A 25,291-nucleotide genomic window follows, 5' to 3' on the forward strand; every position below is an offset into this window, starting at 1 on the left:
GTGTGCATACATTTTAAGTATGAGTGGTCCCGGGGATCAAACCCACTACCCTGGCGTTACAAGCGCCATGCTCTACCAATTGAGCTACAAATAAATATGATTTCAGTCACTTCAAACTGCTAATGTGAACATGGCAGAAAAGCTTTGCACACCTGTAATGTACAATATTTGGCCATTATTCAAAAAATATATATTCAAGCCACAACCATGCTTGAAAATATGAACAGTGGTATTCAGTGATGTGTTGTCTTGGATTAGCCCCAAACATAACAAAACAAAAAGTTAATTACGTAGCGATTTTTTTTGCAATATTGCTTTAGTTTATTGTTGCAAGCAGGATGCATGTTTTGAAATATTTATATTCTGTACAGGCTTCCTTCTTTATACTCTGTCAACTAGGTTAGTATTGTGGAGTAACTGAAATGTTGTTGATCCATCCTCAGTTTTCTCCTATCACAGCCAATAAACTCTGTAACTGTTTTAAAGTCACCTTCCTCTCCGGCAACTGAGTTAGGAAGGATGTCTGTTTCTTTGTAGTGACTGGGTGTATTGATACACCATCCAAAGTGAAATTAATAACTTCACCATGCTCAAAGGGATATTCAATGTATGTATTTTTTCTACCAATAGGTGCCCTTCTTTGCGAGGCATTGGAAAACCTCCCTGGTTCAGTATTTGAGATGGCGATTGAGATGAAATTAAGGCAGCCCGAGCAGTTCTTCTGAAAAGCTCTGGCCATATAGAGACAGACACTGAGAGTGGAATGCCTCCCGAAGCCGATGTTGGCATCCCCCGAAACAGTGGTTGCATCTTTAGCTCTAAAAGCCCAGACAGTCCTTCAAGGGAACTGACTTTCCCAGCCCTCACTCACTCAGTGCTGTGTATCCAGCTCTGGACCGTGCAGCAGCAAGACAGACCATGCAGCAAGAGAGAGGCAGACAGAAAGAGAGGAGCAGAGAGGAAGAGAGAAAAGGAGAGGAGATGGAGAGAGAAACAGAGAAAGGAGAGTGTGTATTCTAATAATAACTTTATTTGTATTAATAATAACTTTATTTGTATAGCAGTTTTCAATACAAGTAACAAAGTGCTTTACTATAATAATAATTGTAAAAAGTACATAAATAAATAAATAAAAAGGCTAGTAATGTAGCCTCCCACCCTCCAGCGAGGGCCCCTCTGCTAGCCGATAGGATCAACAGGCCTCCTGCAGTCAGTCAGTCAGGTCTTTCCCCTTATTTACCCTCCAACACTACCCCCTCTAAATGAGCCTGCTGAATGACCGCCTATTAGGGGGGAGCCCACTCAGCCTAGCCAACACTGCAATCCACAGCCGGCATATAATGACTTTCCTGAGAGAGACAGGCAAGGTTAGGGAAAATAAATGGGGAAGAAAGTGATTGCATTTCTTGAGATGATGAGATCCCCCACCAACCATGTGGCTAAATGTTGGCTGAACAATAGAAAGAGGGGAGACACAGCGAAAGAAAGAAAAATAGAGAGAGAGAGAGAGAGAGAGAGAGAGAGAGAGAGAGAGAGAGAGAGAGAGAGAGAGAGAGAGCGAGAGAGACTCCTCCACAGTCCGCACCTCAGTCAATGGGAACCAGATCATCTGCAAACACAACAGGAAACCTTTGGGGAGCACATGCATGCAGACTAATAGACAAACATCGGAAATGTTCTCTAATGCTGGGGAGGCTGGGGGGAGACCACAGCTCTGCCTCACATTTATAGAAAAACCCCCAGTCAGGCCGGCCTTGCTTGACTGCACGGCTGCACATTTGAAAAATAGACAAACTGATTACGGCCCTGTGTTTACGTTTCAAAGAGTAATGCAATCCAGTCTCAACTGGGTAAACAGAGTGGGGGGCGGCAGGGGGGTCTAATTGTGGCTCGGAGGGGGTAGGAGAGGTAAGACTCCCGCGTGGCGCCACTACAGGCATCACTACAGACCCTGGCGTCACTACAGACCCTGGTTTGATTCCAGGCTGTATCACAATCCGAACGTGATTGGGAGTCCCATAGGGTGGCACACAATTGTCCCAGCGTCGTCCGGGTTTGGCCGGGGTAGACCATCATTGTAAATAAGAATTTGTTCTTAACTGACTTGCCTAGTTAAATAAAGGTTAAATAAAATAAAAAGACCTGACGGGTATACTACAAAGCAGAATCAATGAGTTAGCCAGCTAACTTTGATAAAAAATTAAAATAAACAATTAAAATAAATTCTGGCTGATTAAGAATGCTAAACTTAGATATGTGTTTTTATTTGTTGGGTCAATTAGACCATGCCTATTTCAAGCTTATCTTTCCAAAAAAAATGAAGTTATTTCAGAATATTTAGCTGGCTAACTAATTGAGCCTGCTTTGTGGTATAATGTTCAGGGGGGAGGACGAAAAAAGGACAAAAAAACAACAACAGAACAGACATGAGCCTGTTAGGGATACATGGTAAGTGTTAATATGTCGAGCACGTTTAGTATAAAACAAAATACGTGACACACACAGACATGTACACAGAGACACACACACACATAAAACACACACACACAACAGGAAAATCCCTCCATGACATGATCTGGCACAATTCTGCAAGCAGCTGAAACGCAGGGAGAAACTACTTCCTGACATCGGTCCAATCCTGTTAGTTGAGCCATGGTACGGCAGTGGGTGATAGGATGATACACTATCCTGTATTGATTAACAGTAGATTACGCTTTTCCCAGAAAACTGATGGATCCATATAAATTGTGGACAGTGCTACCGGGGGTGGGGGTGGGGAAGAAGCGATAGCCCACTGCTTTGCACTCAATTAAAAATTAAAATACACGTTTTGGACAGGGAAGCCCCTTAAGGGGGTCGGATTGTAGGCAAACATCATGCCGGAGAAGAAAAAATGACAATGGTTTTGAGTAGCTGGAATGGTGGAGCACTTTATTCTATTGCCTTCATGATAAAGCATTAACTTACAGATTTCAGAGAGTATTTTTTCTCTCTCAAAGGGCAATTCCGCCACTTTTCAACCTCATATTCATCATCTCCAGTACCAAACCAGTGTCTACAAATGTGAAAACAGCGCATTTCTATGATCTGTGGTTAAAAACATAAGAGAAAAGGTCGTAAACAATGCTTCTCTGTGGCATCACAGGATTAAAAGTAAAAAACCTGCAATGAGTTTCTAGCCGATGGGAGGGTATTCTTGTCACCGCGAATTTCATAGTGTTTGAAAATCACTGTTTTAAAAATGTTTAAACTTTTGATGATGTCATTGGGTAGAACTTTTTCTTCAACTTTTTTTTTCTTCTAGAAATTCTATTCTGCACACTCCTCTCCACTCCGACCAGTGTGACATATCTCTGCCGGTTGGCCCCAAGCAGTGTCCTGCCTGTCCTGCCCACGCTACCAAATCCTCTGTAGTCCCGTGTAGCTCAGTTGGTAGAGCATGGTGCTTGCAACGCCAGGGTTGTGGGTTTGATTCCCACGGGGGACCAGTATGAAAACATTTATGTACTCACTAACTGTAAGTCGCTCTGGATAAGAGCGTCTGCTAAATGACGTAAATGTAAAATGTCACACTAGCCAGTAGACAGTGTAGCACCTGGTGTGGCTCACTACACAGAAAGCCATCACTTACAAGAAGAGCAGGGGATCATGGTGACCTCCTAGCATATTCATCTGTTTGGCTAATCTACGCCGGCCACATTACTGTCCATCTCCTCTGGCTAATTTGTGAAAACGCTGGCCTGCACTATTGATTTATTGGAGGATACGGGGTGGTGAGAGTCAGCGAGGAGCAGAACAGCAGGATAGCGGTGACGGTGGTGCAGTGTGGTGTGGGTGGCAAGGACCCCTCTTGATCACGCAGGTTAATACTGTTAACAAAGGATAGAACATCTAGATCTCCAGTTTCTATGAACTCCATCAAGCGGAGAAGTTCCAGGAACTAGGGGACATTGGGGCCAATTGCAGGGTGGTTCACAGAAGGTTTGATGGGGGCTGGGGTGGCGGCTGGGTCACTAGGGAACCCTAACCCATATTGAGTTTCAAGAGAGTCAACCTGGTCTCAGGATGCTCTAAGCTAATTTGATCCGGGCTTAATAGCAACTTGAATGGCTCTGTGTTGTGGGTTTCCAGCTCGTTCATGTTCAAATAAATCCATTTGGTCAAAAGCTGTGGCTTCACACTTTTTTCCTCCCGGTGACACATTTTTGCTAGGGGTGGCCAGGTCTGTTGTCGTAACCTTTCTTGGAGAGGCTTACAGCTTATTGGATAAATCTGCAGCCTCGATGCACTTGGGGGTAAACCGTTTCCAGGGGGCAGTTTCCATTCAATTACACCATCACCAGCCACATCCCATCACTCACCCCAACTCCTCGGATTCCACAGAAAGCACACAAAAAAGTTGAGAGGCCGCCCCAGTAAACTCGTTAATTTTCCCCAAGCCCTGAGTTTAACAAGTTTAAGGAGACTGCATGAGTCAAACCTGGGTCTGAACCCCACCTTGTGCAGGAAATGCCATTTAGGAAAGCAGAAAATACGTGTGGGGGTGGGTGGCGGGAGTGTGGTGGGGGCGAGGGGGTCGATTACTCAGCAAGATACACAGCATTCTGAGTCATTAGCATCACAGCCAATTTGTAAAAAAGGTCTGCCATAATTCAATCAGGGCCATGCAGGACACAGGCCTGCTGGCAACCTCCACTGGCATGAGTTTATTTATTTATCCATTGAGGTATTGGGCTCTGTCACTGAAACAGGGCCAGGGGAGGGTCCTTCTAAGGGGAATAGCTAACTGCTTATCGTTAGGGTACGGATAGGTAGGTATAGTCTCAGTGTGGGGTAGGATCTGGGGTTATGAAATATACATTCATAACAGGCCTGACTCAACACTTCCCCAAAGAGGTGGTGAGAGGTCTCTCTGTCATTATCCGACTGGGAGATAAACATCGTACATAACATGTCATGCAAAACCGCTTCAAAAAAAGAATGTATCCTGTTTTCTTCGTCAAATCCTTAAACTAGCTCCGTCGTAATAGTAGCATTGGAGACAGAGTCAGAGAGTGACTTTTTCCTGGAACCGTGTTGTTGAGGTGAGGAGGGGGGCAGTGAATGCCATGTCAACGCCACGATGAAAACAGGATAATTTGTTGTTTTAATCCTTTAGCCCATTGTTCCGGTAGGGCTGTTTTTCAAGGAAGCAGACAGACGGATAATTCCAGATAGTAACACAATACCTGTGTACCTTTGTAACGGGCAGATTGAAATGGGAGGAACATGACAAGCCTTGTCATAGGCAGACAGCAGGGGCAGCAGCAGCAGAAGAGGAGGTTAGACGGCAGCTTGGCATTGAGAGCCGCAGGTAGTTTTGCATGACTGGAGATACAAACTGGGTTTGTACACACAGGCAGACAAGTAAGGGCAACATCCTTTCTCTTTTGCTTCACGATATACAACCATGATTTCTCGTCTCTTTCTAGGTGGGGGAGGGGGGTAGACACAAGGCACAGTCTCAGTGGACTGTCTCTATTGTGCGGTAGAGATGTATGGCCAGGCCATTGTGTCAGCTATGCTAATAGAAGCAGGAGTCTTTCAGAGAGCTGGCCAAGAGCAGCACTAGCTCGTCCCCGTAGGGTTGACGCATCAATAACAAGCTAATTATCCTGCTACCTCGGAGGGCTGACCCTCGCCAGTGACCCACCGCAGTCTGCCCCCCCGTCCCCAGAAGAAAAATAGGACACTTTGCTCTTCCTCACGTTTACGTATCGACTGAGCCCACTAGGGGCCGTCTGGTATTGATTGTTCCTCTTTTCTTAGTGGCTGAGACAGGCGCTTGTTATGGGCGGCACGTACGGGCTGGAGTCTTTGTTGTTGTGCATGTGTGTGTGTGTTGCAAGTGGTATTGCTGCTGTGCTGCCTGCTGTAATTTGAGTCAGGCAGGGTAATTAGATGCTTGACCGGTCTGGTCCCGGTGGAGGTGGTGGAGAACGGGTGGTGGTGGTGGTGTGTGTGTGTGTGTGTGTGTGTGTGTGTGTGTGTGTGTGTGTGTGTGTGTGTGTGTGTTTGTGTGTGTGTGTGTGTGTGAGTGTGTGTGTGTGTGTGTGTGTGTGTGTGTGTGTGTGTGTGTGTGTGTGTGTGTGTGTGTGTGTGTGTGTGTGTTTGTTGTGTGTCGTGTGTGTGTGTGTGTGTGTGTGTGTGTGTGTGTGCATGAGTCTGTGTGACACACACGCACACACACACACACACACACACACACACACACACACACACACACACACACACACACACACACACACACACACACACAGACACCCCAGTGCAGTGGACCTCCTATTTGCATCTCCCTCTCCTCAGATTGAGCCCAGCTGAGGGAAGATGGTGTAAACTAAATGTCAAGCGGAGCCAGACCCTCAGCTAAATCACCTTAGGGATGAGATTCCAAACATTAGTAACTTCCAGTATCTAATAATCAAAGGTTCCTCTCAAAGGGGAAACATCACACAAAACAGCAACACAGTCATGACAAGACAATACAGTTGAATCTACAGAGATAAATGTAAACCATCAAATTATACACAATCACACACACATGCAAGCACGCCCGCACGCACACACACAACTGTGCATTTATCCCCACAAGAGGAGAACCATGACATCACCTTTTTCTATTCTCTCTAACACAGTTTATTTTGAATAGTGAAAGTTAACCCACTTACTCCACCTAGGGGGGATTTTGGTAACTACATCTACCAGGGTTGGGCTCAATTTGACTTGAAGGCAGTCAATTCAGGAAGTGATTTGAATTTAAAATTCAGAAATATTACAACTCTTAAAATAAATAGCTTCTGCTTTTCAATTTATTGAGAAGTGTTTGAAAATAAATGCCCTTTTTCGATTATTGAATTGTAATTTTTGTTAACTTCCTGAATTGACTGCCTTTAATTCAAAGCCAAACCCTGACATTGCAGCCAAGCATGATTGTGTCAACTTCACTGTGGTAAAATAAAAATGTCCTTATACTGTATAATATTATATTATCAAAGCAGCCTTTAATTCAAAGCCAAACCCTGACATTACAGCCAAGCACGATTGTGTCAACTTCACTGTGGTATTATATTATATTATTATTATTATTATTATTATAAAATATAAAAGGCCTTATACTGTATAATATTATATTATCAAAGCAGCCAAATTAAGAATGGATGTGTGAATAAATGACATGGAACTATACAAATATGTTTCCTGTTCTTGAATTTCCTGTACAGTTATAGCTAATGAACTTTGGGTTGAACCCTTTGACCAGATGGCACATCTATTTTTATCTGCTTATTTTCTACAGAAATATCATTTTATTCTATGAAATTGCTTTAATTCATGTTTACACTTAGTAAACTGTCCTGTTGGCCTGACACTATCTCTCAATTTCCTCTCTGCCTTTAACCCCATTTCACCTCTTTGATGATGTCTCCCCCATCCCCCCATTGTCACCTCTCCTCCACCCACCATCCTTCTCTCTCCATTTCTCCTCCTCCCCCTTTCCCCTCACCTCTGTGGTGACATAGTTATTTATCAAACAGAGGAGAGCTCCCCATCGCCCCCTCTCTACCACCCACCTAACCTCCATCTCTCTCCACTGCCTCCCTCCTTCCTTCTATACATATCTCTCCACTACCTCCCTCCTTTCTTCTCTACATCTCTCTCCACTGCCTCCTTCCTTCTCTCCATCCCTCTCCACTCCTTCCCTCCTTCCTTCTCTCCATTGCCTCTTTCCCCTCCATCCCTCACCTCTTTGGTGATGTAGTTCTGTACCAGACTATAGAGGGGTCTTCCCCCCATCATCCCTATTCTTCTCCCACCATCCTTGTCTCCCTATGTTCCCCCCTCCCTTCTTCTCTCTCTCTGTTCATCCCTCTTTCCTCACCTATAATGACAGTCCTACAATATATCACACTGAGGAGGGTGCCCCACCCTCCCTCTTATCCCTCCCTCCCTCCCTCCCTCCCTCCCTCCCTCCCTCCCTCCCTCCCTCCCTCCCTCCCTCCCTCCCTCCCTCCACCCTAACCTATTTGGTGGTGTTGTCCTCTATACCAGACTGTAGAGGTTCCTCCACCCTCCTTCCATCTCACTGCCCCTTCATCCATCTCTCCCTCCATCCCCCCTCACCTCCTTAGTGACGTTGTCCTGCACCAGGCTGTAGAGGGGCACGATGCGGCTGACCTCCAGCAGGACAGGGATGGGCGAGGGCTGCTCGCGGCCTGCCTGACGGCACAGGTGGCAGGCCGAGGGGCAGCGGCCCTTCTCTTCGCAGCGGATCTCCACGCCGCTCACCAGGTCCTCTGTCAGCAGCTGGGTCTTCAGCAGCCCAGACAGGTAGCTGATGAAGGGCATGGACTTGAGCTCGCGCCTGCTTCCCTGGTCTGTCGTCTCTGGGAGATGGAGAGAAGGAGAGAGTCTAATAGTCTAACATCAGATTCTATCAGTCCTAACCTTAACCATTAGGGACATGGAGAAATAGCTGACCCTGTGTCAGTGGTTGGGAGAAACATCTACCTATTCCAAAAAAACACATTGTGTGAATGACAAGATACTTTTCTTTTTATTTAGCTTTATATACACAGGTTAGACTCATTTTGAGATGAAATCTCTTCGCAAGAGAGACCTCATCATTGTTGTATAGAATGGTGTCTGAACGACAAAGGACCAGAGCCAAACCCATACACACTGACACACGCAAACCTGCATCGACGTACGTCCGCCACATGTCCTGAATCGCCCATAACACAGGGCTGACAGCTGCATTCACTTCTTCCTGTCCACTCCGTCTCCACTCCCCCAAAAAGGCTCATATCAAAATACACAGCCAGTGATAGGGGAGTTTCACACGGCCGCCTCAATTACATCACATGTGCCACCATCTGGATCTACTTTATATTGCGGTCAAACAAAATATTCCCTCATTGTCATCAACTCCTCCACCGGGAATGGATGGCGGGTGATGACTTATTCCTGCATAGTGTAAATAAGCATTGTTTGATTTTCTCATCGACAGGGGGATTCTTGCGCATAACGTACCGTGCCAGTGGGCTAACAATGCTACGTTGGAAAGGAGTGAAACAGGGAGAAATGTTAATTGAGTGTTGAGTGTTTCCCTGGATGGAAGGAAGGATGGAGGCATGGAGGGAAGGAGACAGCCATGTGTTGGGAAAGCAGCAGATGTACTGTCTGTCTGTGTTGATGGGAGGAGAGACCAGACACACAGCAAATTTGAGATCAGAATTTGAACACCCAAAGTGTTAAATGTAACACTTTCTTAGTGTGTATATGTAACCCACCAAAATAGTGTTAAAATAACACTTTTTAAAGTGTTGATAAACTAACACCCCAAGAGTCTTGGGTCCCTAACACCAAATTCCGACTTAAATGAACATTACACAATCCCAAGAGTGTGCAAAGATGTTATCAAGGCAAAGGGTGGTTATTTGAAGAATCTCAAATATAAAATATATTTTGATTTGTTTAACACTTTTTTTGGGTACTACATGATTCCATATGTGTTATTTCATAGTTTTGATTTCTTCACTATTATTGTACAATGTAAAAATTTGTAAAAATAAAGAAAAACCCTTGAATGAGTAGGTGTGTCCAAACTTTTGACTGGTAGTGTATCTCAATAATGGGTGAAATAAGTCGAACCACTTACAGATGGGATTAGTTTAAAAATATATATTGTATTTATCTTTGTGTAGTATAAGATCAATTAATAAATCACATTAATTTTTTTCTGGATCAAAATGGGGCGTAGGTGGTAGGCTTCATGGGGGTGTGGCCATGGGTGCGGCCAATGGTGTGGTCGCCGACTGAAGATTTTAGAGGCCCTCCCGTTGGCCACATGACAAAATGTAGCTGTTTTAAAGCTAATTTCCTGCAATCCTACACATTTTGCCATGTGGCGGAGATAGCCACGGCAAGGTGACTGGGAACATGGACGTGTACAAACAGACCAATTATGGCCTACGTAAGGCAATCAAAGAGGCAAAGCGTCAGTACAGAGACAAAGTGGACTCGCAATTCAATGGCTCAGACACAAGATGCATGTGGCAGGGATTCCAGACAACCACAGATTATAAAGGGAAAGCCAGCCACGTCACGGACATCTCAGGAAGCTGAAGAAATGTGGCTTGGTCCCAACTACCTCACAAACTTCTACAGATGCACCATTGAGAGCATTCTGTCGGGCTGTATCACCACCTGGTAGGGAAATTGCACCCTCCGCAACCACAGGGCTCTCCAGAGGGTGGTGCGGTCAGCCCAACACACCATCAGGGGCACACTGCCTGCCCTCCAGGACATCAACAGCACCTGGTGTCACAGGAAGGCCAAGAAGATCATCAAGGACCTCAGCAACCCTAGCCACGGCCTGTTCACCCCACTACCATCTAGAAGGCAGAGACAATACAGGTGCTGTAAAACTGGGGCCGAGAGGCTGATAAACAGCTTCTATCCCCAGGCCATCAGACTGTTAAACAGCCATCACTAGATGGCCTCCGCCCAGTACCTTGCCCTCTGCCCAGTACCCTACACGCTTAGAAAAAAAGGAGCTATCTAGAACCTAAAATGGTTATTTGGCTGTCCCCATAGGAGAACCATTTGAATAACCCTTTTTGGTTCCAGGTAGAACCCTTTTGGGTTCCATGTAGAGCCATTCTTCAAGATAGAGTAATTGGGAGCAGCTTCTGGTAAAAGTCATTTAAAATATTTCACATGATTCATTTCCAAATGATTCATTTTCTGCAATACATTTAATCATATTGAAATAGAGCAGCCTTCTGAATATTTTACAGACCAAAAATAAAATATACAGTGCGTGAACTTAATCAGCATGTGTGTCCGTTCTTAAACTCACTAGTCTTGCATTCTCTCTCGACGGCTCTTTAAAAGCCGAGCCAAGGACAAAGCATGTTATGCCTTCTGCTTCCATTCCTCATACACACAAACACATTCTGAGCTGGACTCTCTCACAGAACATCTGTGAAAAATAGCTTCCACTGGAGCAGGTGGGGAAAAAGCTGAAATGTAATGCAGGTGCAGATTATCTGACATTTTCAGGACAAGAGGACAATCAATGACAGAGTTCCAAATGAATCTTCTACACAAAAACAAACATTCCACTGCCACAAGGAATCACCACCCACATAACACCAGCTCAAATGAGACATATACACTGTAGTAAAAATGTAAAATATGAGGGTGAGAGAAGCGTGACAGTCGATAAATTCCCTCTTTCATTCAACACATGCAAGTGTGTGAGACATACGTCATCAGACAGTGTATATGTGTAGTTTGATAATAGGCTGGTGTTGTGCTGAGACTGTGGGCTCCAAACACAGACCCAGCTGCAGAGCAGAGAGAGTGTGAAAGGACTGGAGTAGTGAAAGGGGAGGGGGAGAGATACTCTCCTCCATATCCTATGTAAACAGGCTCAAGGGGTGGCCCTAAGAGCCCAATTACACGCACTTCTTGAGTCAACACAGACACAGAAAGGAGCTGTCATCACTTGGCCCTCGCAATAAAGCCCTGTGATTATCCCAGGTTTACTGCAGGCTTCGGCAGGGCTGCTCACATCATAGACGTCTGCGTTACTTCCTTCCCCTTCCACTACATCCGTAAGCCTGCAACAATATTTTCTGACAGTTCGTTTTAATCCCAAAGTTTTAGATGGGATTGAGAGGTGAAAACTGGACACTGGTTAACAAATCCCTTATGCATTAATTACAGGTATGTAGGAGGCTTACAACTGTAAAATATTCAATTTTGTCTGGATTCCCCAGCAAATTGATCAATGGGTAGCTTAATTTGCTTTGGGAGACTAGCAGTGAAGATGTTGTGTTTTATAATTGGACAGTCTGTAAAACAGACAGTTAATATATAACGGATGAATTAATTTCCCAAACATTGATCTCTCTCTCTCTCTCTCTCTCTCTCTGTTTCTCTCCTTCTCCTGTGTCTCTCTCTTGCCCCTCCAGCGTCCTGACGGACTGTGGCCGCTGAAGGACGGCACAGGTTGCTATGACTACTCAAAGGGCAAAGACTATACGGATGGCTTCAACGGGGGCTCTCTCTCACTCTCTCTCTGTCTCTCTTCTCTCCCTCTCTCTAAATAATGAGTCTTTGTTGATACAGTATATTCTTAGAAGCTACCTTCTGGTTATGATAGTGGCCCTGGCAACACCAGCAAAGTGTCAGATATCTCTGTGCTAATTTCACACAGATGTTGTCAGATTGTTAGTGTTGGCATTGTTATTATTGCCCCATAAAATATCTCTGTTCAGGAGTGTTTTGACGAGCAATTTGGCCTTTTTAACAACTCTGGCACTTGTCAAGATCATATCCCCTATTCATTCTCCTCAGTCGGTTGATTTCTGCATTTACTTAGTGAAAATGCAAGATCAAGGGAAATTGCAATGAAATACACACGATGAGGAGGGAGAGACACCGAGAGAGAGGGTGCATCTCAGTAGTCTGAAGTGAGTAGCTACATCCCCTCGTCTAGCCTACTCTCCATCTGAATCGATCCGTGTGGTGGGTGGAAGCAATGTAGTAGAAGCCATGAACCAAACCCTCTGATTGACATAAAAGTCCCAGAAAATATTCCAAACTAAAAGAAAGTGCTGTTGAAGTTGTTTTGTTTTCAAGGCCCATTGTGTCAGATGAATAGATGTAGACAGTGATTTTTAGGTAAGCAAACATAACTCATGCTTCCTAAATACCACAACATCAATATGGCACAGCTGCAGCACAATTACAGCATCGGGCACAAAAGGTTTCTGTTCTGTGAGTCAAAAGCCTATTGTCTTTTCAAATGCCTTGATAAGTTTAACATTTTAATGCATAGCTAAAGCAAGCATATAGACTATAATTGTTAATTTCCATTTACCTTTTAGTTATGCATAGCTTAACATTATGATTGCGTTATGAATATAATTTTCTAAACTGCAATTCTGATTTTGTTGTTGCTGTATTTTGTTGTATTTATTAGGATCCCCATTACCCCATTAGCAGCTACTCTTCCTGGGATCCAAACAGGATTAAAACAATTACATCACAACAAAACAACAACCTACATCATAAATAAAAAAATACATCATACAAGGTCTTATTTCATTATTACTCTCTTATTACAACGCTGTAGCTCTCCACAAATAAATGTTGTAATAAGACCTTTGCTGCCATCTAGGGGTCAGCTGATATACTATTTTCCATGGGCTGTAGCACCTTCACACATCTTCCCATGACTGTATATAACTGTAGGCTACTGCTAGAGATGGATACTTTTCACGTTTCAAAGGATATGTCTTCTTACTGTCCTCATTTATTTTCATACACGTGCATATTGTTACTAGAGGATGTAAGAGCATCATATTATATTTCATATGTAGTCCCGTGTAGCTCAGTTGGTAGAGCATGGCGTTTGCAACGCCAGGGTTGTGGGTTCGATTCCCACGGGGGACCAGTATGAAAATGTATGCACTCACTAACTGTAAGTCGCTCTGGATAAGAGCGTCTGCTAAATGACTAAAAAAAGAAAATATGTAAAATATTAAGCCTGTCTAAAAAGCCTGCAATGCTCTCAAATGGCCATACATAATTTCATGATACATTTTGAGTTGGGATACTTGACTTGCCTCTACATTTAATTCTAATTTATTCTCTGGTGCAGGACTTTAAGAGGTGTACCGTTATTCAGAAAGGAGGAATCATCAAATGATGTATAATGCAATGCCCATGATATTCATATATTTTCTTTGCTAAAACTAGAGACAGTATTGTATTGTACTAATAAACCGACATTCCATTTTATACTAGCTACATTATTCAATACAGGATATTATGAAACTTCATATAATAAAATAATTCCAGACTGAAAAATAACTGCCAACCACTTTGGGACCCTGTCCCAGATGCAGATGCAAGAGCCAATGAAAATAGAGGGGGTTGAATAACTCCTAGAATAACTCCTCGATCACACCAACAGTATTTCAACGCAAAATGGCACGCAGCATCATCTGGATATGCGTGCAACAAAAGTTCAACATTCATTCTATCATTTCTGACAAGCCGTTAACACATACAGTTTAATGCATACATTCATACATCCAACGTATGCACCACACATAACGTAATCAACTGCCTCTGCAACGCAATGCTGCTAGGCAAACGCAGCGTTCCATTGGAAATTAATGTACTTCTGATGTACCAAAATGTCTAAAAACTGTCGGTCTGATCGAGGCGTAAGTATTACGTAGGTTACGTCAACACAGATGTCTCGCTACAGTAGCAGCAGCACACTCACCAAACGCCCCTGTACCGCGATAGATCTGACATTGAAACCAAGGTAAGATTTCATGCTAGTTTAAGATGTAAACCGAATAAAACTAGACATTTAGGATCATAGCATGTAAATGCTTGACTTTCAAAATCCACTCGATCATGAATTCTTACCCGACTGCCCCAAACTGGAAGTCACACCGCGATTTGGGGAGGCCTCCCACTGTACTGTGCAAGCTGCCTAACATAGCTCGCATCAGCTAGCATCAGCAAGCAAAACAGCATCATGCCACGAGCTTATCAATTATTAATTGTGTGTAGTATGGCAACAACTGTACAGCAATGCGTTGTCTGCATGCAAATAACTGGCCATGCTGTTTTCATTTGCATTGGCCGTGTAGTGACAGCTTGATTTGAGAAATCTCCGTTAAGCTAACGTTAGCCAGCTAACAGCTAGCATTTAGCTAACATATTGACAGCTCAATAACACAAAAGGTCGCTGCATTCGGATAGCTAGCGAGCTAGTTAGTTAGGGTAGATAAGCGAGTAAGTCAGTAGTTAGTTAGCTAAATGTGGTCATGAAAAGTGGTATAACTACTTGAAAGCAGGCTAGCTTCATCAAGCTGTTGAATAGCTTGTGCTACACTCCCCTCAAACCTATGGCCAGCTAAAGTGTACTGTATCAGTTACAGTAAGTGTACGTGTAAGTTTCGCACAGTGTTGTTTATTCCTCCAATGTTCCTGAGAGGTGACTCTAGTAGTTCATTAACCCCCCGGGACACTTGTAAACACGATGACGTGGTCAAAATGCAATGCACCATTAGAGGAATGGTAATGATTTATTCAGCCATTTTAATGACAAATCATGACAACGCATCTTTACTTGGCTTGTTATAAGTTGTTGGCAATACAACCTCTTCCCAACAGTCATTGTCATTGATACTTTGAGTAGTGAACCATTTCCTCTCCTCTCAGGTGTGAACACGATGGCGGCAGCTTTGCCGGCTCTGGACCCGGACCTGCTCCGGGAAGTCCTGGAGTGCCCCATCTGCCTGGAGACTTACAACCAGGAGCAGCTGCGGCCCAAGCTCCTGCAGTGTGGCCACACCGTGTGCAGACAGTGTCTGGAGAAGCTGCTGGCTAGCACCATCAACGGCGTGCGCTGCCCCTTCTGCAGCAGGGTCTCCCGCATGAGCAGCATCTCCCAGCTGGCCGACAACCTCACTGTGCTCAAGATCCTGGACTGTGCCAGCTCCTGCACCACCGCCGGCGCCCTCATGTGCAAGTCCTGCCGCAACCGCCTACCCCGACAGTACTGTCTAGACTGCGGCATGGTGCTCTGCGACCTCTGCAAGGGTGAGGGCCACCAGCAGCAGGGCCACGCCGTCCAGCCCATCCGGGCGGCCGCTGAGCAGCGCCGGAAGGACCTGGGTGGTAAGCTGGCATCCCTCCGCGAAGCCATGGACCACATCCAGAAGAAGAGGGCAGCCATTGACAGTCTGGCAAAGAACATGCGGGTGAAGTACCGGGTAGTGCAGCAGGAGTACGCCCGGGCTGAGCTGCGTCTGCAGGAGGAGCTGGGGCGCCAGCGGCGGGCCTTCGCTGCCTCCATGGCTGAAGTGGAGAAGCTGAACGGGCAGATCCTGGAGGAGCAGACATACCTGCTGAACCTGGCCGAGGTGCAGGTGGTGTCCCGCTGCGACTACCTCACCATGCAGGTGAAGCAGAGTGACATCGCCCTGCTGGAGGAGGATGGAGGGGGGAAGGATGAGGAGGAGCTGGACCTAAGGAGCAGCCTGGACCTGCCTACGCTGATCAAGCTCCAGGACCCTGAGCTGGTGACTACGGAGCACCCCGAGGCCCTGGATGTGGCCCAGCTCACCACCAAACCCTGCACTGTCAACACTGATGAGGATGAGGGGCTGCTGGAGTTTGGGGTTGGTGCCATGTGCAAAGCTGCAGGGGTGGTGGGGGACCTGTACAGAGACATTGATATGGTAATGCCTGTTGATGAGGCTGTGTGTGCCTCACCGGGCAGCTTTAAGTCCAAGTCCATGGACGAAGGGGGGCCCTCCTCGCCCGGTGATGCCAGGGCCGGCTCAGGGCCACAGCACTGCCAGTTTGTAAAAAAGATGGGTTGCAAGGGTAACCTGCCGGGGATGTTCAACCTGCCAGTTAGCATCTGCGTCACCCCACAGGGTGAGGTCCTGGTGGCTGACCGGGGCAACTATCGCATCCAGATCTTTAACCGCAAGGGCTTCCAGAGGGAGATCCGCCGCAACCCCAGCAGCATCGACAACTTTGTCCTGAGCTTCCTGGGCGCCGACCTGCCCAACCTCATCCCACTGTCCATCGCCATCACGCCTCAGGGCCTCATCGGGGTCACCGACAACTACGACAACTCGGTCAAGGTGTACACCACCGACGGCCACTGCGTGGCTTGCCACAAGAATCAGCTGATCAAGCCCTGGGGCATCGCCGCCATGCCCTCGGGTGAATTCGTGGTGTCTGACGTGGAGGGTGGCAAGCTTTGGTGCTTGGCGGTGGACCGCAACGTGGGTGTGGTCAACTACAACCGCCTGTGCTCGGCCGTGCGGCCCAAGTTCGTGACGTGCGATGCAGCGGGCACTGTCTACTTCACCCAGGGGTTGGGCCTGAACATTGAGAATCGCCACAACGAGCACCACCTAGAGGGGGGCTTCTCCATCGGCTCGGTAGGCACGGACGGCCAGCTGGGCAAGCAGCTAAGCCACTTCTTCTCTGAGACTGAGGACTTCCGTTGTATCACGGGCATGTGCGTGGATGCAAACGGGGACCTTCTGGTGACGGACAGCGGCAGGAAGGAGATCCTGCAGTTCCCCAAAGAGGGCGGCTTCAACGTGCTCATCCAGGAGGGACTGACGTGCCCTGTGGGCGTGGCCGTCACACAGAAAGGACAGCTGATGGTGCTGGACTGCTGGGACCACTGTGTAAAAGTCTACTCGTACCTACAGAGGAGACGCTCCTCTACCTGCTAGGGGCTAAGAAACTACAAATCTAGTGTGTGTGTGTGGGGGTGTGTGTGGGCATGTGTGTAGAGACTGTGGTGAACTGTTGATCTGTCACTTTAAAATAAATGGCTGCATTCCAAACAACTCGTGCTCCTCCATGATCTGATCTCTGGTCAGTGCTTAGCAAGTCATATTATGAGCCCATATTCTAATCACTGATCCCTGGTCAGTCAGTGGGACTGGCTAGGAGCACACTGGAACCAAGCCTGTGTATCTACCATTTGAGCTGCTTCGGTTGATTTTATGGATCACAGCACTAAAGACAGCAATAATGCATCAGTTTTGTCACTTTGGGGTTGGGGGAAACCGGTATGTCAATCAACGTGTGAAATTGTTATATTTTAATTGATGTACTGTACAAAATATGAGATTTATGACAATTACTAAGCCTAATGACGTGACAAGAAAATACATTGCAAAAAATAATTGCGCTTACAGGCCTTATTGATTTAGAAGGCATGTCTAATCGAAAACTTCTCGAACCTAAATGTAAAGGATGGGATCATGGACATGATCACTATAACCCAGCCATCAATAAAATGTATATCATGCAGTTCAAGTTGCTGACTGGAGTGTTGGACTCCCAGAGGGCTCCATCTTCAACCTGCAAATGTTACGTTTCCTGTAGACACAGATCTAGGATCAGCTTACCCTCCCTTAACTTGAACCATTAGTGGGGGAACTTCTTCCTATTCTGTAATTCCAATCACATATCCAGGGATTGCATTGTGCTATAACAATGGACATCCTTTATTATTCTGAGGCAAAGAAAAAATACAGATGAGTACATAGGTGAAATTCTGGTAATTTATTGTACTCTCATGAGACATTTGTGAAACCATATTTTTTGAATCACCAAAGGATTTAAATTCAAGATATTGTGGTAGACAGCATGCTAACCTTGTCACTGCAATAGTCTCTCACTACAAAATACTTTCTAAAATGATCACTACAGGTAGGACTATTCCATGCCTAACTGACATATCACACTACCTATATTTCAAGCCTAACTGACAAATCACTTCAGATATTCCAAATCTATTACATTATTTACAATATAAAAAGTCATAAAATGCAAGAAAAATCAAGTGTCCTTGTTTCAATGTGATGAACAACAAAAATGTTGCTCTCTGTCTAAATGGTGATTTTATTATTCACTGAACTTATCTGGAGAGATTTCTTTACATGTAATTGCCTATTTCCTCTGAGTTTGTGTTTATATATATATATATATATATATATATATATATATATATATACTACTGGGTCTTCTGAATGTTCTGTTTCTGTGCATTATGTGTGTTGAACCAACCCATGTGTCTTTCAGAAGTTTGGCCTTATTTGGTGGAGGCAGAGACTTTACAGTATGTGTTACTATCACATTAGATGAGTTTCTGCGTAACGTGAGTCTCGATTTCATGTTTGTAATGTTGATTCTCGATTTCATGTTTGTAATGTTGATTATCTATTTAGTGCAATAAACCCAATATTGATAAAGATCTGTATGTTGTGGTTTCAGATTTTCCAGGCAGGAATTTATATTGTAGATGACACTGGCTGTTGGGAAAATGTAAAAAATGTGGGATGGCAGGTAGCTTAGCGGTTAGAGCGTTGGGCCAGTAACCAAATCATTGCTGGTTCAAATACCCGAGCCGACAATGTGAAAAATATGTCTGTGCCATTGAGCAAGGCATTTAACCCTAACTTTCTCCAGGGGCGCTGTACTATTATGGCTGACCCTGTAAAACAACACATTTCACTACACCTCTCCGGTCAATAGCACTTTGTACTATAAGCCTACCTATGGTAAATACTTTGGAAATATCTACAGTGCAGCAAATTAATTGATTTTCATAAGAAATTATTCAAAGCATGTCTCTTTGTATTCCAGTGTTTACAATGCATACTTTGAACCCATTTATTTGGTAAAACATTAAACAAACTTTTCATGCTATCCACAGCCCTCACCCCATCAGTAACAGACAAATTCCATTGTGAAGGTCTCAGTGGTGCAGCATAGTACAGTACAAAAGCCCCTTCAGGTCTTGCCTAATATTTCTGTTGAAGGAAAAACTGAATTATGAAATGCAACTGAAGGAATTCCGAGAGGCTTTTCTCTCTGCTTTGTCTCAGGGGCAATGGCCACTTATAAAATTAGGAATCATATCTGTCATGCTAGGAGTCCTGAATGTTGCACCATATTGAATAAGCCCCACTTTTGCTCTTTTGTCTGGGATTTAATTGACCAATTAAGTCTATTGATAGTCCACTCACCTGGATCCCTGGGTCTAAACTGATGACTGACGGGACACCTGCATTACATGCAGCTTCCCCCTTTCCCTGCTCACCTTTCTGGTACTGCAGCCAGAGCTGCTGCTGGGACTTCTTGCTGGGAAAGTAGATGGTGCAGCTGAGCTCGGAGCCGTACAGGGCCTCAGACATGTAATGGCTGCCGTACTGCTGGATGAAGGACAGCAACTCCTCTCTGGTGCTCTCTGCAGTCAGTGTCTTCAGAACCTTGGAGAAGCCTGGGAACCATGGACGTGTGGAGGGGAAATAATGTGGAACCAATTGAGTTGTAGTTCTAGCTGAAGCAAAACATTGGTTTTGTAACTGCTATATACTTTACTATATGTGTTTTCAGTACAGTATGATATAGTTTAGTAGTGGTAAGCATGTAAAATAGTTTCACCAGGAAACATATGACAGTAAATTGACACTCCATACCTGTAGACAAGGTGATGGCGCTGAGCTTGACCTTGTACAGGTTGCTCCTCACTCTCCACTGCTGAACCATGGGGTAGCCCATAGCCTCATTAAACTGGGCATCACCTGCAATGGACATACACACATAAATATAGTTATGAATTACTTCTTCAATTTTAGTAGGCCAACATTTTGACATGAGATTTGAGTAAAAAACTCACTGAAAATGTTCACATAAATCATGCATTGAAGGTATGGGTAATTTGTGTCAGAGTTTTAGTTACACAGGCACATTTGTAACTGTCCGAAGTGCATTAGCTAGCTTTGTTTCTCTTTCACACAAACACTGTCCGTGTACAAAGTCAAATCAAATCAAATCAAAATGTATTTGCCACATAAGCCGAATACAACAGGTGAAATGTTTACTTACAAGCCCTTAACCAACAATGCAATTTCTATTTAAAAAAAATAAGTTTTAAAAATAAAAGCAAATAACTAAAGAGCAGTAGTAAAATAAAATAACAGTAGGGAGGCTATATACAGGGGGGTACCGGCGCAGAGTCAATGTGCGGGGGCACCGGCTAGTCGAGGTAATTGAGGTAATATGTACACGTGGGTAGAGTTAAAGTGACTATGCATAAATAATAGACAGAGTAGCAGCAGCGTAAAAGAGGGGGGTGGGGGTGGGGGGGCAGTGCAAATAGTCCGGGTAGCAATGCTTAGCTGTTCAGGAGTCTTATGGCTTGGGGGTAGAAGCTGTTGAGAAGCCTTTTGGACCTAGACTTGGCGCTCCGGTACCGCTTGCCGTGCAGTAGCAGAGATAACAGTCTATGACTAGGGTGGCTGGAGTCTTTGACAATTTTGAGGGCCTTCCTCTGACACCGCCTGGTATAGAGGTCCTGGATGGCAGGAAGCTTGGCCTCAGTGATGTACTGGGCCGTACGCACTACCCTCTGTAGTACCTTGCGGTCGGAGGCCAAGCAGTTGCCATACCAGGCAGTGATGCAACCAGTCAGGATGCTCTCGATGGTGCAGCTGTATAACTTTTTGAGGAGCTGAGGACCCATGCCAAATATTTTCAGTCTCCTGAGGGGTAATAGGCTTTGTCGTGCCCTCTTCACAACTGTCTTGGTGTGTTTGGACCATGATAGTTCGTTGGTGATGTGGACACCAAGGAACTTGAAGCTCTCTAACTGTTCCACTACAGCCCCGTCGATGAGAATGGGGGCGTGCTCAGTCCTCTTTTTTTTCCTGTAGTCCACAATCATCTCCTTTGTCTTGATCACGTTGAGGGAGAGGTTGTTATCCTGGCAACACACGGCCAGGTCTCAGACCTCCTCCCTATAGGCTGTCTCATCGTTGTCGGTGATCAGGCCTACCACTGTTGTGGCGTCAGCAAACTTAATGATGGTGTTGGAGTCGTGCCTGGCCATTCAATCATGGGTGAAAAGGGAGTACAGGAGGGGACTGAGCACACACCCCTGAGGGGCCCCCGTGTTGAGGATCAGCGTGGCAGATGTGTTGTTACCTACCCTTACCACCTGGGGGCGGCCCGTCAGGAAGTCCAGGATCCAGTTGCAGAGGGAGGTGTTTAGTCCCAGGATCCTTAGCTTAGTGATGAACTTTGAGGGCACTATGGTGTTGAACGCTGAGCTGTAGTCAATGAACAGCATTCTCACGTAGGTGTTCCTCTTGTCCAGGTGGGAAAGGCCAGTGTGGAGTGCAATAGAGATTGCATCATCTGTGGATCTGTTGGGGCGGTATGCAAATTGGAGTGGGTCTAGGGTTTCTGGGATAATGGTGTTGATGTGAGCCATGACCAGCCTTTCAAAGCACTTCATGGCTACAGACGTGCGTGCTACGGGTCGGTAGTCATTTAATATGCCATTTAGCAGACGTTTTTCTCCAAAGCGACTTACAGTCATGCGTGCATACATTTTTGTGTATTTAGGCAGGTTATCTTAGTGCCCTTGGGCACAGGGACTATGGTGGTCTGCTTGAAACATGTTGGTATTACAGTCTCAGTCAGTGACATGTTGAAAATGTCAGTGAAGACACTTGCCAGTTGGTCAGCACATGCTCGGGGGTACACATCCTGGTAATCCGTCTGGCCCTATGGCCTTGTGAATGTTGACCTGCTTAAAAGTCTTACTCACATTGGCTACGGAGAGCGTGATCACATAGTCGTCCGGAACAGCTGGTGCTCTCATGCATGCTTCAGTGTTGCTTGCCTCGAAGCGAGCATAGAAGTGATTTAGCTCGTCTGGTAGGCTTGTGTCACTGGGCAGCTCGTGGCTGTGCTTCCTTTTGTAGTCTGTAATAGTTTTCAAGCCCTGCCACGAGTGTCAGAGCCGGTATAGTACGATTCAATCTTGACTCTTTGCCTGTTTGATGGTTCGTTGGAGGGCATAGCGGGATTTCTTATAAGCGTCCGGGTTAGAGTCCCACTCCTTGAAAGCGGCAGCTCTACCCTTTAGCTCAGCGCGGATGTGGCCTGTAATCCATGGCTTCTGGTTGGGGTACGTACATATGGTCACTGTGGGGACGACGTCATCGATGCACTTATTGATGAAGCCAGTGACGAGCATCCGGCTCGTTAAAGAACAAATCTTCGTCCAATACGAGGTGAGTAATCGCTGTCCTGATATCCAGAAGCTCTTTTTGGTCATAAGAGATGGTGGCAGAAACATTATGTACAGAATAAATTACAAATAACGCGAAAAAACACATAATAGTACAATTGGTTAGAGGGCCATTTTTCTCGGCACGAAAGTTCCCGCCCCGTGTGCAATCAATGGCAGATGGCCGCAATAGCTTCAATTGGATTTCCAGCATTAAGGCGTGAGCAATCTCACCTCTGTAATTGCACTACCAAACTATCATATGAGTCTGGGTCAGCACGGCCATTAGAACACAGGAGTGAAGAGAACAACAACTGAATTCCTACTTAAACCTAAAGAACTTCTTTATCCCAAGTGGTGTTCGGAGAAGAGTAGCAGACCCTTCTGGAATCTAGCCACAGGCCAACGAGGAGCAAAGTGCTGCAGCCAATTCAGCTAATGGACTGAGGTAGTAGTCCTGAGGTGCGGTTTCAAGGCAACTGACAGAGTAGTCTTGGCCCCCAAAGGGAACGTGGGAGGGGAACATGTGGGGTGAAGAAGGTGCACGTGTCAGCTTTTAGAGGGCCTGGAGAGGTGTGTGTATGTGCACGTGTGTGCCTACTGCAGAGGCGTGGGGATGTCAGGAGCAATAGCACAGTACAGTGCACAGGGATGACCAGTGTCATTCTAGCTGACCCCACACTGAGTCCCACTCTTATGGGTTTATAAAGCAGAGGATGCTGCAGTATTTGTAGGTATTGAGCTTACAGGAAATTTAGCTGTAATTGTAAAGTAAATCCTTGACAAAGAAATTTCGAAAAGTATATGTTCCGTACACACTTGTATGAGTGTCCAAAGAAGGATGAGGCCCACACACACACACCTGTGAGGAGCTGTAGATTGGACAGTGGCTCAGACAGCACTCCTCTACACTGCTCCTCCACAGGCAATGGGATGACCATCAGTCCATCTGCTAGCTGGGGGAAGTCCTTGATGAAGTTGTTGTCCCTGAGAGAGAGAGAGAGAGAGAGAGAGAGAGAGAGAGAGAGAGAGAGAGAGAGAGAGAGAGAGAGAGAGAGAGAGAGAGAGAGAGAGAGAGAGAGAGAGAGAGAGAGAGAGAGAGAGAGAGAGAGAGAGAGAGAGAGAGAGAGAGAGAGAGAGAGAGAGAGAGAGAGAGAGAGAGAGAGAGAGAGAGAGAGAGAGAGAGAGAGAGAGAGAGAGAGAGAGAGAGAGAGAGAGAGAGAGAGAGAGAGAGAGAGAGAGAGAGAGAGAGAGAGAGAGAGAGAGAGAGAGAGAGAGAGAGAGAGAGAGAGAGAGAGAGAGAGAGAGAGAGAGAGAGAGAGAGAGAGAGAGAGAGAGAGAGAGAGAGAGAGAGAGAGAGAGAGAGAGAGAGAGAGAGAGAAAGAAAAACACACACAAAACAGTCAGCCCTGTGAAACAACATTGGCTTTTCATCTCCTCCATCAGAGTACCTGGTAATATAGTGTGGCTTCCCTCCACTGTGTTTCAGGTGCTCCAACAGAGGGACAGGTGGTGCTACCTGATAGTGTTAGACACAGTGCAAGACTACTGACTAGAGTTGGACAGCTACCGGTAATTTATATTATATTTCATGCTGAAACCTTCATATTAAACACCAATGGCATTCACTAAATTAATGGTTTATATTTAGGATAATGTTTTACAGCTTTGTCATTCATTTTTTTCTTCAAAATCAGGCCACACAGAGGGCCAGAGATAATTACAGAGACCTGTGATAATCTGAAGTACCCCAAAAAGGCCACTAGATGTCATCTAATAAAACTCCCCCAAAAACTTGCAAGCTACCAAAATTGTGGTAGTTTACTGGTAAACGTAGAACGTTTCCAGTAATATACCCTCCCTTTGCAATCCTACTACTGACTCTGCGTCAAACAACACCTTCAAATTCTCTCAATACAATGACAATGACTGGGTTATCAGGCAGCAACATGATGTTCCTTTGCAACACAGGGGCAGGTGGAAAGATTACAGAGGCTATAAAGAAATGGGATGTTCTGTCAGGTTCAGAGTTGAAACTAATATATACAGTTGAAGAGTGATTTGTAATGGCTTCGGACTGTGTTTTTCCTGGTCAGTTCAGGAAAAACTCAGGGTACTACAACTCGCTGGTTGGATCAGATATATCAACAGCATAGTAGGAAGATATATTGTAGTGTGATACAGCATTAGCAATTTACAGCATTAGCAATGTCTACGCTGTATTTATGATCAATTTGATGTTATTTTGATGGACGGGGGTTGCTTTTCTTTCGAGAACAGGGACATTTCTGAGTGACCCCAAACTTTTGAATGGTAGTGTATGTCTCTTATTTGATTGTGTTCTACGTTTTAATTGGTTTTCAGAGCCTGAAATTCCAGGCTTATTTTAGATTTTCAAATCAATTTTTATTTGTCACATGCGCCGAAAACAACAGTGCAGTTTAAGAAATAGTTAAGAAAATATTTATGTCATTTGTACATGTAGGTAGGGGTAAAGTGACTGCATAGATAATACACAGCGAGTAGCAGCAGTGTAAAAATGAAGGGGGGGTCAATGTATGTATAAAAAAAAAAATGTATGCACTCACTAACTAT

At 45.2% G+C, this 25,291-nt stretch overlaps 2 protein-coding genes across 2 annotated transcripts in view; one reads left to right on the forward strand and one right to left on the reverse strand.

The window, feature by feature from the left end:
• The window catches only part of LOC121541685 (astrotactin-2-like), a 532,790-nt gene that overhangs the window by 66,851 nt on the left and 440,648 nt on the right, over positions 1-25,291 (reverse strand). Inside the window, exons 14-17 of the mRNA XM_041850922.2 lie at positions 23,559-23,683; positions 20,097-20,201; positions 19,718-19,897; positions 8,158-8,420 (exon numbers count right to left, since the gene is read on the reverse strand). Coding sequence (XP_041706856.1) covers positions 8,158-8,420; positions 19,718-19,897; positions 20,097-20,201; positions 23,559-23,683 — 673 coding nt within the window. The remainder of the gene's footprint in view (positions 1-8,157; positions 8,421-19,717; positions 19,898-20,096; positions 20,202-23,558; positions 23,684-25,291) is intronic.
• On the forward strand, positions 14,302-18,979 carry LOC121541686 (E3 ubiquitin-protein ligase TRIM32). Its single transcript, XM_041850923.2, has 2 exons — positions 14,302-14,386; positions 15,295-18,979. Exon 2 carries the CDS (start codon positions 15,306-15,308, stop codon positions 17,334-17,336), a length of 2,031 nt encoding a protein of 676 aa, XP_041706857.1. The 5' UTR covers positions 14,302-14,386; positions 15,295-15,305; the 3' UTR covers positions 17,337-18,979.

This window comes from Coregonus clupeaformis, chromosome 27 (genome assembly GCF_020615455.1).
Source record: "Coregonus clupeaformis isolate EN_2021a chromosome 27, ASM2061545v1, whole genome shotgun sequence".
Taxonomy (NCBI): domain Eukaryota; kingdom Metazoa; phylum Chordata; class Actinopteri; order Salmoniformes; family Salmonidae; genus Coregonus; species Coregonus clupeaformis.

Excerpts from the sequence above, each read along its gene's own strand:
- LOC121541686 (XM_041850923.2), top strand. The coding sequence starts at position 15,306 with ATGGCGGCAGCTTTGCCGGCTCTGGACCCGGACCTGCTCCGGGAAGTC.